The sequence below is a fragment of the Odocoileus virginianus genome, chromosome 19 (assembly GCF_023699985.2).
Source record: "Odocoileus virginianus isolate 20LAN1187 ecotype Illinois chromosome 19, Ovbor_1.2, whole genome shotgun sequence".
In the NCBI taxonomy this organism is placed as follows: Eukaryota; Metazoa; Chordata; class Mammalia; order Artiodactyla; family Cervidae; genus Odocoileus; species Odocoileus virginianus.
In genome coordinates this window covers 24,434,367-24,451,915 of record NC_069692.1, presented here as the reverse complement: position 1 = coordinate 24,451,915, position 17,549 = coordinate 24,434,367, and the positions used below count along the sequence as shown (strand labels likewise).

General features: G+C 42.7%; 1 protein-coding gene across 6 annotated transcripts; it reads right to left on the bottom strand.

The window, feature by feature from the left end:
• Positions 1–151: 151 nt before the first annotated feature.
• ZBTB24 (zinc finger and BTB domain containing 24) lies at positions 152–17,116 on the bottom strand. Of its 6 annotated transcripts, XM_070449980.1 has the most exons (8): positions 16,996–17,114; positions 15,368–16,342; positions 12,860–13,027; positions 12,280–12,363; positions 11,525–11,608; positions 10,813–10,894; positions 4,850–4,900; positions 152–942 (listed from the first exon to the last, which is right to left on the bottom strand). In XM_070449980.1, the coding sequence occupies exons 2-7, from the start codon at positions 16,311–16,313 to the stop codon at positions 4,897–4,899; spliced, it is 1,368 nt and encodes a 455-aa protein (XP_070306081.1). In that variant the 5' UTR covers positions 16,314–16,342; positions 16,996–17,114; the 3' UTR covers positions 152–942; positions 4,850–4,896. The 6 variants fall into 6 exon arrangements, 4 of the variants coding, with proteins under 4 accessions (XP_070306081.1, XP_020756602.2, XP_070306082.1 ...); XM_020900943.2 differs by lacking the exons at positions 152–942; positions 4,850–4,900 and adding an exon at positions 7,324–9,591 and having other exon boundaries at positions 16,996–17,110; XR_002315181.2 differs by lacking the exons at positions 152–942; positions 4,850–4,900; positions 10,813–10,894 and having other exon boundaries at positions 11,525–11,688; positions 12,280–12,358; positions 16,996–17,116.
• Positions 17,117–17,549: the final 433 nt, after the last annotated feature.

The following is a 17,549-nucleotide window of genomic DNA, read 5'->3' as shown; positions in this document are numbered from 1 at the left end:
AATGAGAAGGGTGTAAATGAGAGGCTGGTTCCCCAATATTCAAGAATGCCTGGGAGAAAGGACCCACAGAACTGTTTGGTACCAACTTCCTCCTATTCCCAATGAAGAAACAGCTGAATGTGAAGGCACTCTTCTAAGGTCATTCAACTAGTTAATATTAATAAAACATCCGTTTTCCTTTATTAAACGTCTACTATGATGAATATTAAACTCAATGATCACAAATGTCCTGTTTTACTGAAAAGGAAACTGAGGGTCACCCATGGCAAAGTTACACAGTAGGTGGCAGAGCTGGTATGGGCCCCAAGCCTATCTAACACCACACCAGTGTTGATCTAATGTGACAAGTGAAAGGCTGGCATCCAGAGAGGCTGTTTCTTGTTTAGAGGAAGTGACACGTTACATTGGAAACACACAAAACAGCGGAATGAATGGCACTGGAAAGAGCTGGGGACCCTATGGCTCTCCCCTTCTCTTTATTCTCACTTTACATTGCCTGGAAACCCTCTGAGACCCAGTAAGACCTATATACGCACTGCTCCCAGCTTGAGATGAGAAGCAGGCAGGGAAGGGGAAATGCCTGCTTTCTGCCGGAGGAGGCAGGGAATTGAGCCAGGTCCAGCTCAGGAAACCAGGGCAGCCTCCTAGCTGGGCCCATCGGAGCTCTTGAGCATGACTAGTCATTTGGCTTGAAATCAATTTGCCAAATATGAGACACACCCATATTTAAATACATTGTGTCAGAAGGATTCTAAGTCCACTCTGAATGGGTTACCTGTTTTAGAATCATTCCATTTCCCTTTCATGAGTAGATGGTAAATAACCAGCAGCTCTGACTTTGAGGTTAGCAGAGGCCCAGCATGGTCGGGCCCTTGACTCAGTGACTTGCATCTCAACCAAATAGGGGTTTGCAGCTCTCCAAATGCAGAAGGTAAAATTTGTCTTTAAAAAAGAACACAGAATAATGACTTCATCAATGCTTAAAAACAACTGCTGACTTTGAGTTTCACTCTATGTTAACTAAAGATACACATCGGAGCAAAGAGCAATGGGGAATGGTTTGTAATCTAGAAGATCTGGCCAGATGACAGCTTTACTTCACATGAACTTAAGTGACCTTGAAAAGTCACCAACCACTATGTTTCAGTCTCAGCTCCAAATGGAGGCACTTTAATTACTGAACCTCTTCAACCCATTTTGATTCTAAAATTCTGTTATTCAATGTTGGTGATTCTAAGAAATGTACAGTCTAGAAGGCCCAAAACAAATTCTATTTTAGACTTTCTTCAGTCATGATCCACATTACTGAGTCATGATCCCTATTACATGTGTGTATGAAACTAAAAATACTGGCACAAACACACTGGCTAATTTATACTGGGTCAAATAAGTGGCTGATACATGAAAAGTCAGTTGGGTGTTTTGTTAATTGGCCACGTGGCACATGGCCTGTGGGATCTTAATTCTCTGCCCAGGGATCAAACCCGAGCAGTGCATGTGCTGAGTCCTAACCACTAGACTGCCAGGGAATTCCACAAAAAGTCACTTTTAAAAGAATCCCAGGACTTCCCTGGTGGTTCAGTGGTTAAGAATCTGACTCTCCAACTGGCAGATGGTAAAATCTGTCTTTTAAAAAAAGATCACAGAATAATGATCTGACTGCCAATTCAGAGGACATGGTTCTATCCCTGGCCTGGGAAGATCCCACATACCGTGGGGCAGCTAAGTCTGTGGGCCACCGTGACTGAGCCTGCGCTCTAGAACCTACAAGCGGCAACTACTGAAGCCTGCGCACCTAGAACCTGTCCTCTGCCAACAAAAGAAGTCACCACAATGAGAACCCCCTCCCGCAACTAGAGAGTAGTCCCTGTGTAGCAACAAAGACCCAGTGCAACCAAAAATAAATACACATTTAAAAAAACAATAAAAGAATCCCATTCTAATAATGGTTTTGCAAATGAATCATGCGAGTAGTGGCCTAGGTTAAAAACCTGAGCCATTAAAACTGGGTTCCTTTCCTCTAATTTACACCACATTGTCTTTCTGCAATGCTATCCCTACCTCACCTCCCATCCTTTCATCTCCTAAACCTGGAGTCAGAAACTGGATCCCTAATACTGCAGGTGATGGTTCTAAGCCATCCTATATACAGCTTTACGCCTGTAGGTCAGTGTGTTCAAACGCCACACCCACAGTCCTGGGTCAGGAGCCACAGCTGCCATCTAACCAGGCAGACACAGCTCCTAATGTAAAAATAATTACCAGCTGAGTCCAAAGTGTAGCGTGCTGTGGACAGATATGAAAGGTGGCTTGACTGAGATTAAAGGGTCGGAGAGAATTAGAGGGTGAGGAAGTGACACTTGCACTGAATTCTGACAGATGTGCAGACACTGAGACGGAGAGGAGGGGCAGAAACCTTTCAAGCCTGAGAAACTGCCTGCTTCAAAGCCCAAGGCAGGAAGTTGCTGGCTGTGTTTCAGGAACAGCAAGGAAGATAGTGTGGCTGGAAGTGAGAATGGGGAAGGGACCGAAGAGGAAGATGGGTTGGGGATTTTATTCTGAGTGCAGTGGGAAACTGCAGAAGGATTATAAGCAGAGCAGAGGTAATGATCATATTTGCATTAAGAACACAATATTCATGCATTTAGCAAGGCGCTGTGCTTGATGCTCAGGACAGAGCAGTGAGCCCAGATGGATCACCATTTCCAGCAGAAAAAGGGGTGGGGAGGGGAAGAAAGGCAGGCGTACAGGCCAGAGGACAAGTTGATGATGCAGCAGATAGGATGGAAGAAGTGGATGGACTCAAAATACAGTCTGAGGTGAAACTGATATAACTTGATGATGGATTGGGAGTGGAGGGTGAGGAGAGGCCCATCAAGAATGAATCTCAGCTTTCTCTTTTGGCTGGTAAGAGTGAGTGACTTTTGGGTCCCTCATCCTTTCTTACTCTGCCCTGAAACCTCATCCTCTATATGCTGCTTTTTATTCAAATACCTTCCCCAGAAATCAATGATGATTTCATATACTCTGAGATAACACAAAGGACAGAGATTAAAAACACAAATAGGCTCAAGATCTGTTTAAATACTTGCCCATAAAAAAAAAAAATAAATAAATACTTGCCCATATTTTTGTTAAGGGAATACTTTCATACTTCAGATATTAAGATTATAGGAAAATTTGTCCAGAAGCCACTGAATCATACTAGAATTATCTAAAAGAAGTAGATTTTTTTTTTAATGTAGACATTTTTGTTTATAACTCTAATTTAACCTAAGGAAGCTTCGATTTAACTTTTCATCCAAGGATGAAACAAACAAACTAAAACAAAAGCCAAACTATTCCTTTGGAATATCTTCAAATCCATATCTTAAGTGATCTAATATTATGGATAAGATTTCCCTGGTGGCTTGGATGGTAAAGAATCTGCCTGCAATGCAGGAGACCTGGATTCAACTCCTGGGTCAAGAAGATCCCCTGGAGAAGGGAATGGCAACCCATTCCAGTATTCTCGCCTGGAGAATTCCATGGACAGAGAAGCCTGGCAGGCTATATAGTCCATGGGGTTGCAAAAAGTCAGATAAGACTGAGTGAATAACAATATCATGGATATTAAGAATTCAAAACAAATTAGGACTTCCCTAGTGGTCCAGTGGTTAAGACTCATGCTTCCACCTCAAGGGGTGAGGGTTCAATTTCTGGCTGGGGAACTAAGATCCTCCATGCCACATGATGTGGCCAAAAAAAAAAATAATTCAAAACAATAAATATATGCTCTGAGACCAAGAAAGTTCCCTGACCTTTGCTCAAATTTTTCCCTTTCTATATGTCACACTGGATATAGTACTATTTTTCACTTATATTATAAAGGAAAAAAAAGCTAAGATCTCTTCCTAATGTTATCTAAAGTTCCTGCACTTTATGTTGAGAAAGTGATCAAATGAGCTTCAGTATAAAAGCTCTTCTGAAAGTAGTGAAAGAGTTAGTCACTCAGTCATGTCCAACTCTTTGTGATCCCATGAACTGTAGTTTGCCAGGCTCCTCTGTCCATGGAATTCTCCAGGCAAGAGTACTAGAGTAGGTAGCCATTCCCTTGTCCAGGAGATCTTCCCCACCCAGGGATTGAACCCAGGTCTCCTGCATTGCAGGCAGATTCTTTATTGTCTGAGCCACCAGTGACGCCCAAAAGCTCTCCTAGTGTGGTACGTTTCCAGTGAGAACGATACGTATATATATTCTAGTCAACTCGTGTTTGTTGCTTAACTATGTGTAAACAATCTGAAAGCAAGATAAACTATCGCAGTGACATTCTAGCTTCTTTTAGAGGTCATTCCATTATACCTGCTGTTTACAAAAGGCAAAGGGGATTTTTTTGGTTGGGGGGGCGGGGGGAGGGCAACTCCTCCATATCTACTCTTTACAAAAGCAGGACAAAGTATTTTCTTTAAATTCTTGAGAACTTAAGCTTATTTTAGTTTGGAAACTAAGGATGAACATTTACCTTAATACTTATTTCACTTTAGTAGTAACTTCTACTCAATTGGCAAACTGTGCCGATTAAGCTTTGAAGCTTAATAGTAGTAAAATATTAACATGAGTATTATTAATATGGTAGTTACTGCATTTCTATAGGAGAGAGACTAACTTTTACTATTATTGTTTTATGTAAAAGGCTTATGATTGTATGCTAAAATTTCATAAACAGATCCTCTAGTCAATAAGGTTCTACTACATGAAGCAGATCATATGTAAAGAGAAACCCAGCTTAATGTTTCAAAAGACTGATGATATTAAGCCTATCTGGTAGGAATAGCCAGCCCTGTGCCCCAGTTCCAGTTCTGCCACTTACTGTATGACCTTGGGCAATGGGCGTAATCCGTTGGTGCCTCAGTGTTCTCATCTGTAAAATAGGCATAATAATATAGAAACGTCATGATAATTAAGTAAGATTGTGCTTCAAATGAGTTATGGGTGTGTCCCAGACACTACTTCCCTTCTCACTCCAGATGCCAGGTGTCACTAACACCCCATACATCAAAATGTGACTATTTGGAGATACTGCCTTTAATGAGGTAACCAGGGTAAAATGTGGTCACCAGGGTAAGCCCTAATCCAATATTAGGGTCCTTACAAGGAGATTAGGATAAAAACACGGAGAGGAAGAGCATGTGAAGTCAGAAGGAGAAGATGGCAAGGAGGCCTCAGAAGACACCAGTCCTACCAACACCTTCATACTAGACTTTCAGCCTCCAGAACTGTGAAAAAATAAATTTATCATTTAGGCCACTCAGTTTGTGGTATTTGTTATAGCAGCCCTGCCTAGCAAACTAATATGCCAATCATGGCCAGAGATGCCTGGAGTCCTATAACTGAAGGGCACCATATAAGACCTTCTGATATAGAACAGGTTTCAGAGGCCCTAAAATACAGACTTGAAACACCTGGCTTTTCTCAAGGCCTACAGTAAAGATTCAACATGGCGGCTATTGTTATTTCTCCAGTTTATGAAAACCTAGGTGTAAGCATCTATGAGACTCTCATATCCCTCAGCATCATGTGGACCAGTTGCTCACATTCACAGCACAAGAGCCAGAAGCAGAAAAATACACCGAAGAGAGACAGAAAGAGGAGTTTCACGAAACACGCAGGGCAAGCTCAAAGGCAGCTCATTTTGATGGCAAGAGCTCAAGTCTTCCCCAGGCTAGCCTTCTACTGAGAGAAAACCAAAGATTCACCTTCAAAAGTGATAAAGTCGTTTCAGCAGTCTGGAAGCACAATACTCTGCTATAGTTCTATAGTGTTAACCTCTCAGTCATGTCCGACTCTTTGCGACCCCACCGACTAGCCCACCAGGCTCCTCTGTCCATGGAATTCTCTAGGCAAGAATACTGTAGCGGACTGCCATGCCCTTCTCCAGGGGATGTTCCCGACCCAGGGATCAAACCCGGGTCTTCTGTATTGCAGGCAGATTCTTAACTGTCTGAGCCACCAGGAAGACTTACTAGGCTTCTCCTAGAACTACTTCTCTACTAGTCCCGAAGAACTGCAATTTGTATTTCTGTAGTTGTTAAAAAAATTATTTCAATTGCACAAGCTTAATACAAAATAAGTTGTGAAACAATGAGCCAACAACTTCTCAAAGACAATAGAAACATTTTTCTGTACATGTCATTTCCTTTGGTTGCAGTCACTGAACTTTAAAATTAGGATTTCAGGGACTTTCCTGGTGGTCCAGTGGCTTAGACTCCATATTCCCACTGCAAGGGATGAGAGTTTCAAGGGGGGAAGAGTTCAATCCTTGATTGGGGAACTAAGATTCTGTGTGCCCACACCTGGGCTGGCCAAAAAAAAAAAACAACCAACAAAAACCAGTGAAACCTTAAAATTAAGGATTTCATTCAAAGGGACAGAATGTGTATTTGGGACACAGAAGAGAAACTTGATTTATAAAGCTTTCCTTTTCTCACTTCCCTTTGACAGCTGGTCAAATAACCCAGAATCTTCCAGAAGAGATTTTTATTGCTGAGCCTGGCTCTCATGCTAGAGATGGGTAACATGTGCTACAGGAGCCACTAGCTAACGTGTGGCTCCCAAGCGCTGACAGTGCAGCTAGTGTGACTGAGGAACTAGGTTTTATTTTTAACTAATTCTAATACAAATTTTTAAACACACTTGTTTCAGTTACTGGGGGGAAAAACTATCTGTAACCTAGATATGTGAACCTAGGTTTTCATTTCTTTTTTTTTTTCTTTCTTCTTTTGTGAACCTAGGTTTTCAACTGTAAACTGTATGAACCCTAAAAACAGATCAAGTGTGCCATGAACATTAGCATCCCCACTGAGTGTGCAGTAAATGTAAAATACACACCAGATTTTGAAGACATAGTATGAAAAAAAGAATTTGTCAAGTATGATTATATTTTAATATTGCATATTTACATGCTGCAATACTTGACACATGTTAGATTAAGTAAGCGATTTTATTAAAATTAATCTCATCATTTTATGTTTTTAATGTGGCTACTAGAAAATTTTAAATTATACATGTGGCTCATACTACATTTCTCTTAGAGGCAGACTGTCATTAAGCTAGTTAAACTTCACTTGGAAATAGTCATATGATCATGATCATACTTCCTGGTTAATTAATTACTAATTATCCAGCTACCCAAAATGAGTAGTTAAGCATTTATCTGCTTTAATATTACATATCTCCGGGAGAAAAAGATGTGGGCCAGTAGGTTTTGAAAAGCTAGTAAAAACAACGCATTTTAACAATAAGGTTAAGATAAATAGTTTAAATGACTAAGTCAAGAATCTGAAGTGATATTTAAGACATAACTGTATTTATAAAAATTGTCTCCAGTCAGGCCTGATTTAACATACTTTGGCTGATACATATATCATTTAAGAATTTTTGAATTATATACAATAAAACAACTATAGTTTGGTAGATATATTAGAAAAAGACTTTCATCTTCTCTCAACCTGCACAATTCTAAATTTTCTCCAAAAACTTATTTGACTCGGGTAGAAATAAAAAATCTCTAAAACAAAGAAGTGACTGATGTGAAGATCCTGTTAATTTTAGTGGCGATTACTGCTACTCTCCATCAGCATTGCTAATTTACATACACTAGTGCCCACCTTCTTTTCTCAATAATCCTCTACCAGTTTACCTGAGAGAAAGTGGTCAAGTATTCAATAAAATAGGCTGGGTTGGAAAACTTAACAAAAACATAATCTAATCTTCTGATGATTATTTGAAATCACACTATTATAGACAATGCTGGCTTACTAAGATGCTGAGGCTCAAAAAGTATTTTTAAAATTAGGAGAATTTACTTTTAAAAATTATGTGTCTATTTTGTGAGGTTTAACCTACTTTGTGATAAAAATAGGTTGTAATAAGTTCCTATCAAAAAACTTACCAGACACAATACACAAATCAACATTTTTAGAGATCAATTAGAATCCAGTAGAGTATATTTAACACAAATTACACTGAATTTTACACTCCAGGATAATTAAGAATTTATCTTCATCATGGAGATTAACATCAATGCTGACAAAAAGTTCAGAATTTGGGGTGAACATCCTGTCCAATTTCATACCTTAATTACACTATAAAATTTTCAACAACCTGCTTTTAAAAACCACGTCAATCTATGTTTTTCAGAAAAGTTGAATTTAGAATTTAAAAAATAATCCTATCCTTTTGGCTTTCCTCTTTTGTAAATTTCAAGTTAAAATAGACATTTAGTTTCTATGTCTTTGAATCTATCTTAAACATGATATGATGAGCCCACTGTACATGCAAAGATTAAATTTTAGAGTTCCTTTGTCTTACGGGATTGAAAGTTATTAAAAGGACAGGGTCCCCGGAAGTCATAATCTGTTACATTCAGCCCCAACTTGTAGTAGCAATTGTGTTGCCTAAGAGAAATAAGGAAGGGGAACCAACCGTTTTACCCAATTCAACATATGACTTCATTTGTTCTAAAAAATAAAAAATATAACTAGAAAGATCAGCAAGACTGTATCTATGGCTGTGAATATTTAATACTCAGAAAAAGTCTAACGCGATGCCCTCAAAGAAAAGTTACCCAAAGTCTTTAAGAAAAGTAGTAAATGAAAACTACTCATCAATATCGAAATGCTAAGTCCAAATCAACATTAGATATAAGACATGATACACATATCCTGCTCCTCGGATGGAAAGCAGCAAGCTACCGGCTAGCTTAGCGAGCTACTGCTTCTCTGTAAGAATCCGTAAGGGAGCGTTGCAGAAAGCTTAACTTCAAGCACACAGTCCGGTCACAGCGGGCTGACGGAGAAGACACCGACAGAGCAGCTAAGCCTGCGAACTGGTCAGCTCTGCTCCTGGCTCAGCGATGTGGGCTGGGGCACGTGGTGGGCGGCTGGCGGCGGAGCCGGCTCCTGCGTCAGCTGTAGGTGCGGAGCCGGATCTGAAGCGCTCGCTAAATGGAGCTCCCCTGTCTGCTCCTGATGGGCGTGCAGATGTTCCAAAGTCTCCTTGGAGAGTGTGATGACGTGCACCGGCTCGGTCTGTGAGGGCGCCATCTGGCTTTCAATCATATTGAGGCTCTGGATGTGTTCTGTCTGCTCCTGTTGAGCTGAAAGAATTAAGTTCTGCAGTTGCTCTGGCGGCTGCGTGAGCAAGGTGAGGTTCGCAGTCTGGTCTGCAGTCATGTTCTGGGGACTCTCTGCAGTGACGATGCTGATTCCTTGGCTAGGACCTGGCATGAAATTGATGTTATGTACGGAATCCGTTACGAGAAGCTGAATTTCCTGCTCTCCAGAGGTAGAGAGTTGATAGGGCTGTAGCTGAAGAATATTCCTGACCTCTTCGGCATTATTATTGCCAGAAATACTGCTGGCATCAGACGCGTGTTTCTCTTTGCTATGGATTTTCAAGTGAGCCTTCAAGTTGTCTAAGCGAGCAAACTGTAAGTTACACTCAGGGCAGGTGAAAGGCTTTTTGCCTGTGTGTAGAATGCAGTGTCTCCTTTTGGCACTCGAGTCAGAGAAGGATTTGCCACACACAGCACAGGAATATGGCTTTTCTCCTCTATGAGAAAACATACATTTTATTTTTAAAACAGAAAGATTTCACTACTTCCTGACTATTTAGGGAGAAGCAGTCCAGAGGAGAGGAAAATTAACCTGACTTGGAGGCTTAAGTCATGGGTTCTCTTACTAACTTAAGTCCTTGGAGCAAGTATCACATCTGCCAAGGGCTTCAGTTTCTAATCTTAAAAAAAAAGGGGGGGGGGGGGGAAGGATGTCTAAGGATGGGGCTGTGGGGCAGAAGTGATAAAATTTTATGGTCACAGTGTGTACTTCAGATAAGAAGGTATATATTAATATATGTCACAAAAGTTCTTTTTTTGTTTTTAGTTTTCACAGCCAATTTTTAGATTCTAGATGCCAAACAAGTATATATATGATTGATTTCAATATTAAAAATATGAGTAGCCCCTATATATTTGTGTTAGAGGAACTACTAAATCAATTCTGGGAACAAGTTACATGAACAAAAAATTTATTCAGAAAATATTAAGTTTAATTTAGTTTTAGGGGCTTCCTTGGCAGTCCAGTGGTTATCAATCTGCCTTGCAATGCAGGGGACATGGGTTTGATCCCTGGTCCATGAAGATCCTGCAAGCCTCAGAGCAACCAAACCTCTGCTGCTACAGAGTAGCTCCTGCTCGCCAAAACTAGAGAAAAGCCCTCACACAGCAACAAAGATCCAACACAGCCAAAAATAAATAAATATATTTTAATTTAATTTAGTTTTGATAGAAGATTTAAGTTTTGGATCATCCCCCAAGGCCAAAATCAAAATTCTCAACAAATGGTATCAATAACTCAAACTTTCGCTGGTCAGAATCAGTTTTTCTAAGTTTGCCTGCATGAGGAATTTCTTAAAGCAAAATAACAAGCTGCCCAAGAATTTCTAGTAGAGTAATAATTTGGGGGAAAGCACTATACAGGTTGGAACTTCCCTATAGCTCAGATGGTAAAGAACCGGCCTGCAATGCAGGAGACCCAGGTTTGATCCTTGGGTCAGGAAGATTCCCTGGAGAAGGAAATGGCAAGCCACTCCAGTATCCTTGCCTGGAGAATCCCATGGACAGAGGAGCCTGGTGGGCTATAGTCCATGGGGTCACAGAGAGTCAGACATGACTGAGTGATTAACATACACACTATATAGGTAATGGATGTCACCCTGCTGAATGCCAGGGCTGGATGAGAACTCCATGGGAGAAAAGTATGAAGGAAACTTTACCGATGGATCCTGATGTGGGTCTGAAGAGAACTCTTTGCTGTGAAAGATTTGCCACAGATTTCACACGTAAATGGCTTCTCACCTTAAAAAAAAGGGAAAACCAAGATAAAACAAACGGCGAAAACCACCCCCCCTCCAGTTTCACAATATAAAAAAGAACAAAGGCAATACCACTTGAACCCTCAATAAGCGTGAGTGACTTAAATGGCAGCACTTAGCAAGCACCTACTGTGTACCTAAGCACTGTGTCCTAAGTGTCAGGAGGATACAGAGAAAGTAAGGTGTGGTTCTTTCCCTCAAACATGTAAACACCGAAGCAAGGACGTAAGCAATTCTGTGGAGGAGACATTTGCTCCTGTATAGTCCACCCCTGGATAACTTAGGGAAAAACCCAAACGAACTTTTTTGGCCAACCCAATTTTCTGTGATATGAAGTGAGGTTTCATTATGAATAGTGCTCAGTAAGTATATTTCATCTTGCTAACCTACACAGATGTGATTTCCCCACAGGACAGTGCGACAGCATTCTGCCTGGGCTTTTAAAGTAGTCTACTTAAAAAATTCCCACACAATTCACAATAAGCACAGCCTGAGGAAGGGCCCACACAATTCACAATAAGCACAGCCTGAGGAAGGGATTCTGAGTATTTCATTTCTTGGTCTCCTGAAAACACGAAATAGACTAGAAAGAAAGGGTGAGATGGACTTTTACCCGTGTGTGTTCGCAGATGTTTCTTTAGCTGAGACACATCCATGAATTTGCGGTGGCAGTCGTTGCATTCCGGTAATGAGTGGCCTTGTCGCAACAATAAAAAAAGTGTCAGTGCATATATGCTGTCCCTGCATTTCTTCAGTGATTTGTGTTAAAGCACTTCCCTGAAAAATAATCACTTTAAATATGGTACTTTAATAAAACAACAATTGTTAAATTAATTTTGGTAACAGTTAATATTTTCCTACGCATCTCAACTCACTGCTTCCCAAACAAAGGTGGGACCCTTCCCATCTCCCTAAGTATAAATCTCCTTTTTCCCTCAAAGTACTGGTGCGACTGTGGCCAACTAATCTCAAATGATGCTCCCAATCCCCTCTTCATCTTTCAGCAGTTTGCAGGAAAGAAAAAAAAGGACAATGGGTGGGGCCAAGCTGGAGAAAGCCTGGACTGACAGCTATGGGGTGGTGACACCTCTGTCCAGACACAACTAACAACCAATCAACTGGTGCCCTCTTGGCCAAGTAGCGCCCTGAATGGTACCAATTCTGTAGGGTTTCTGTGTGTGGCACAGAAACTGTAATATAAAAATTCAATATAAATTGCAAGGTGGTAAGAGTAACCCAAGGACACCTAATTTAGACTGCTTCCCTAAAAACTCACTTATCTTTTACAACATGAACCTACTGTTTTAGAAACAATTTGTATTTGCATTTCTCCCCCACCAATCCAAATTTTATCTCACTTTATTGTACCTGTATGAACTCGGTAATGGCTCTTTAGTTGTCTTTTCTGGCTGAAGTATTTTCCACACTGATCACAGGTAAAAGACTTCTGTCCTGCCAAGTAAAAAACAAAACACGCAAAAAACTATAAAGAACTAGAATGCTCACTAATAAAGTAATTAAGTATCACAGTGGGCCCAGGTCCCCATTTTCTACAAATAACACAAGTGACTTGTCTACAAACCCAAATGTCTTCAGAGTCACCAATGTGCAAAGGCATGTAAGGCAATAGGGAGTGGTGGAGACTGGGGCAGTGCTAGAGAATTCAAGTTCCCCCCAACATTGTCCAAAGTAAAATAATTCTGAAGACTAGTGCTTAAACACATCCTGATTATACACTGAACTTTCAACGGCCAGTTTGTAAATGCTAGTTTAAGGCTCAAGGCTAGGCAGAACTCTAAACTACTCTCTGAGAGATACACAAGTCTGCCTTTAAATGAAACCACGTGGGGAATGATCTGAGACTGAGAAAAGACCATGGAGAGCAAGGTACTGCCCAGCCCGGGAAGGCGGCCCTGGCGGCACCAGGCTCCCGAGCGCGGGCCCGTACCTGAGTGCAGGCTCATGTGCTCCAGCAGCGAGTGCTTGGTGGTGAGAGCCTTGCTGCACACCGTGCAGGTGTACGGCCGCTCGCCCGTGTGCATCCGGGTGTGGACCTGCAGGGAATGCTTCTGGGCGAAGCCTTTTCCGCACTCATTACACTTGAAAGGTCGCTCCCCTGGAAGAAGAGCGACACGTGGTGTGGGCACGAATCTGCACATCTTTTTGTTCCCTCCCAAATGAAAATCACAACGAGCAGGAGCGACAACATCAGCAATAACATTTTGCAAGTGGGAGCTGACAAGTGTGACGCCAGCGGTGAGGAGCACTGATACACAGCCTAACTGAAGACAGAGCCTTCACGAGGTCAGGAACTGGGAGCATCTGTTATCTCTGGAAAAGGGGGTGAGGAAGAAATAAATGACAGTCTGTTTCGAAGGGAGTTAGTCCCCCCAACCCCTACTCCCACCCCCACCCAAAGATCCAGTCTCCATGCAACCAGGAGACTGGCCTTCTCCCCAATGGAAGATGGAGACTGTTCTTGAAGAGGGTAAATCAGACAAAGGATCTCCAGACTAGGGGTCTCTGGGTTAGAGGTCACCCAGCGCACTGGAACAAGGCTACCATGGGGACAGCAAGTCAAAGTTTACATCTGGGATGATGAGACCACCCCCAAAACTTCTGCCTCCTCCTGCACTGGACACTGGCAGCCAGGTCTACGGCTCCAGGTGGGAGCTGGAGCATCTTTTCCTGAATACAAAGGGCCTGCAGTAAAAGAACTGAGGACGTGATGCCAGGTATCAGCCAGGATGTCTACAGGCCCTCTCCACACCTGCAGAGCTGCAAGGAGCTATGAGCAAACCACTCTTGCATATAATTAAATATGAGTTAAAAAAAAACAAAAAAATCACCAGACACAGTAGAAATAGATAACAAAACAGAGAAGAGAAAAAGCAACCTGCAGAAAACAGCGACTTTCCAGAGTGAAGAAAACATTAAAAAATAACAAATAAGTAAAAGTTATTAAGAGGCTCATAGAGGCAAGACGTTATACTGTGAAACAAAAAGAGGATTCTACTTAAAAACAAACAAGAGAATTTTGAAAAGAGCTCCCAGAAGTTAAAAAAAAAAAAAAAAGAAGTAGAAAGAGAAAAATAAAAGTTGAAAGATAAAGTAGAAATCTCCCAGAAAGTAGAGCAAAAAGTGATGGAAAATAGAGAAAAGATAAAGTTAGAGAATGAGTCCAGGAGTTTCAACATCCAAATAGGAGGAGTTCCAGAAAGAGAGAGCAGGGATTACTATGAAATCATTCAGGAAATTTTCCTGGAACTAAAAGATGAGTTTCCATACTGTATGGATCTACTGGTATCCACTCAAATGGAAGAACAGACCGACACTAAAGTGATTCAATGTATAACTGCAAGACCCCTTGAGGGAAAGGGAAGAGCCTACACTTTGTTTTCCTTAAAATTGATAGAACTATTTAACTCTTTAGCTTCTGTCACAGACAAGCAAATATTTCTTAAGTGTCTATTTTGTTCAGAGAACCAACTTCAGGGTTCTCAGGTCTCTGTGCTTTAAAAGCTCCAGGGAGCTTTTAAAAACACCACTGCTCAATAAAACCAGGAGCTCTGGGGCTAGGCCAAGCTCCCTGGGAGACTGTAACATGCAGCCAGGTTGAGAACCACAGTGCTGGATGCTGCTGGCTCTTAAGGCAACAGGTTGCTTGATAACAAGAAGTCTTAAGTACCAGACTCTATACTTAATGCTTACAACTAGGCTGAAGGGTATATAAATACTGCCTGATCCAAAGCAGAATGAGGTAGGTACATAAGAGACAGCTCAAAGGAGGAAGGGGTTTCTGGCTAGGGCTGCACTGTCCAACATGGTGGCTATTTAATTAAAATATTCAGATCCTTAGTCACACTCCCCACATGTCAAGCCCTCAAAATACACCTGTGGCTAGAGGCCACCAAAAAGAACAGCACAGATACAGAACATTTCCATCCTCACAAAAGGGTCTATTGGCCAGCCTTGGGCTAGAGGGATCAAAAAGCAAACAACGCTTACAGACAGATGGCTGAGTAAGAGAACTGTCCAGATATATCCGAGCAAAAACACAACTATGGTCAAGATGAGGAAGCTTCAAGAATCATAAAGCAGATTAATTTTGGCTAGAGCTCGATTCCTGAACATTCAAGCCTTGAAGCAACAACTTCAAGTAAGAAGAGAGGTTCATTGTGAAAAAAAAAAAAGAAGAGAGGTTCTGGAATCAGGTTCCTTGTGTTCACATCCCACCTCTGTCACTATATGGATGTCCTGGCAAGTACTTTTAGCTTTCTACAACCTAGTCTCTTCAACTGTACAATTGGGATAACATGGGATATCTCACCAGACAGTTTGAAGAATTCAATGCAGTATCATATACTTTGTTACAATGCCCATCATATAGATGTTGCACAATAAATGTATGCTGTTATTATGTTACTTCTCCAATAAGCTGCAAAAGCATAATTACCTGTGTGGCTTCTCTGGTGGATTGCTAAAAAGTGATTGTACTTAAATACTTTGCCGCAGTCTTTACAACGGGCCTCAGGCCCACCAGGGCGCTTTCTCCGTCCACAGACCCTCTTGGCTGAACCCTGGTCATCTTCATCCCCTACAAGTTTGTAATCTTTCAGTTTGACAGACCTCCGAATCCTTCGCTTGCTGCACCGACTCTGGCTGTCCTGCCCAGAGTCCTGGGTCTTGGGATCACAGTTCTCATCTTTCTCAGCTGGCATCTCCTCCCCTCTAGCTGGCTCAGATTCTTCCAGTTCTTTTGCTGGGATCTGTTCATTCAGCACACCACTGTCTCCCTCTTTAACCACAAAGTTTTGTCTGTTCTGAACAGAATTGTTCACTCTCAGCTGTATTTCTTCCTCTGCAGCCAGTTCTGACTTCCCTTCCTGCAAACTGTTGACTTTCCTTGGTCTTCCCCGTTTTCGCTTTGGGTGCTCACTTTTCTTATTAGAAATAACAACCACCGGAGCACCAGCTGTGTTCAAAGTTGGTGGCTTTGGGGAGCTATGATTATTTTGAAAGTCCGTGTAAGCCTTTACCAGGTCATAGACTTTTAAGAACTGGGCAGTAGCCAGGATCTGTTCTGTACTTTTCTCACTAGCCTGGAGACAACCAGTGTAGATAAATTCTAGCAGGATACCAAATGTGTCTGCAACCATGCCTTCTAGCATATAAATGGACTGGCCGATCTCCCCCTCTTCAGCAAACATCATTGAGAAGTATTCACTACTGGCAGCAAGCAAGGCTTTGTGGGCCCGGAAATGCACATTCTCCACGATTAAAGTAATGTCACAGAGAAAGCCTTTCTTCCTCTGATCCTCAAAACTGGCCAGGACAGTGTCACTGTGTGTGTCTGAGTGTACAACCAGCCGCCCAGGAGGCTCTGACGATGTTTCTGCCATTTTCTTTAGAAGCTCAGGAAGGATTAAGCCTGAAATAAGAAAGTAATGTTTAAAAGGGAGACATTCTCTAGCAAGATTAATCCCAGCCCAAAGGAACTATTCACTTTTGTTAGCTAATCTTTTACCACTTTTAAAAGATTATGTAAAAACTTATAGTTTGGGGTTCTTATTCCTATTGTACCATTATCCAGCTGGGTGAACTTCCGAAGTCCACGTGACCTCTCGGGGTCTGTTTTCTGCTCTGTAAAATGAAGGAATTGGGATCAACTATCTCTAAAGTCCTTCACTGCGCTAACTTTCCACAGCTGCACAAACAAGAGAATGAAAACTACGGAGTCTCGATTTCACATATTAGGAGCCATTTTGTCTGTGAAGCAAAAATGGAAAAGGAGAAGAAAACGTACAGGTACGATGTAAATCTGGAGGTGGCTGCAATGGACAATAACGTAAGGCGCATTGGCCCTCGCTTTGGAAAGGCGGCACAGATCTACCGACCGCGCGCGGCGCGAGGCGCCGGGCTGGCGATTCCCCGGAGCCCACCCAGCGGGGAGCGGGCCGCGAGGGAGGCCCCCCACCTCCAAGCCTGGACCCTTGGGGACCGACCGGGGAGCCGCCGGCTGGAGAGAAGTCGATGCGCGCACGGGTGCAGCGCCCACAGACAGAGGGTTGGTGGCGGACCTACCTATCTGGGCGCCCGTCAGGGTCCGGATCGCCGCCGGTCCCCTGGCTGCCTGGCGGGCGCACTAGCGCCGGGCCCGCCCAGGCTCCCAGCTCCGCCCGGCTAGCAGCTGGCGTCCCTACGCCGCCGCCGTAGTCGCAGCCAACCCGGAAGCTCCGGCGCGGGATCCTGCTGCGCGCACGCCTGACCACGTGGTACAAGGAGGTGCCAGGGGGCGTGGCGGGGCGGGGCGGAGCGGGGCGGGGAGAGGAGGGGTGGGGCCTGCGATCCCTGGAGGCGCTGCCGGGACAGTCCCGGCAGGGCATGCGTCTGGTGTGAGTGGGGGTCAGCGGGCGGTAATGGTGTCATCATTCTGCAGTTAGGGAAGTTTTATATCCTGTTAGCTGCTCACTGACACCTTCATCAGTTTTGTCTTTTCCGCTTCCCGAATGCTGAAGCGGGCTTTCAGGTTTCGAATGTATGAGGAATGAATGAAAACGCTTTTACATTCACCGTCATCACAGTGATCATCAGCATCAGCATCCAAGGGAATACTGCAGTCAAACAGATCTGGGTGA

Excerpts from the sequence above, each read along its gene's own strand:
- ZBTB24 (XM_020900943.2), bottom strand. The coding sequence starts at position 16,313 with ATGGCAGAAACATCGTCAGAGCCTCCTGGGCGGCTGGTTGTACACTCA. Across the intron at positions 12,364-12,859 it reads GCACATGAGCCTGCACTCAG|GACAGAAGTCTTTTACCTGT; the intron begins GTACGGGCCCGC and ends TTTACTTGGCAG. Across the intron at positions 11,609-12,279 it reads CCATTACCGAGTTCATACAG|GCCACTCATTACCGGAATGC; the intron begins GTACAATAAAGT and ends TGTTGCGACAAG.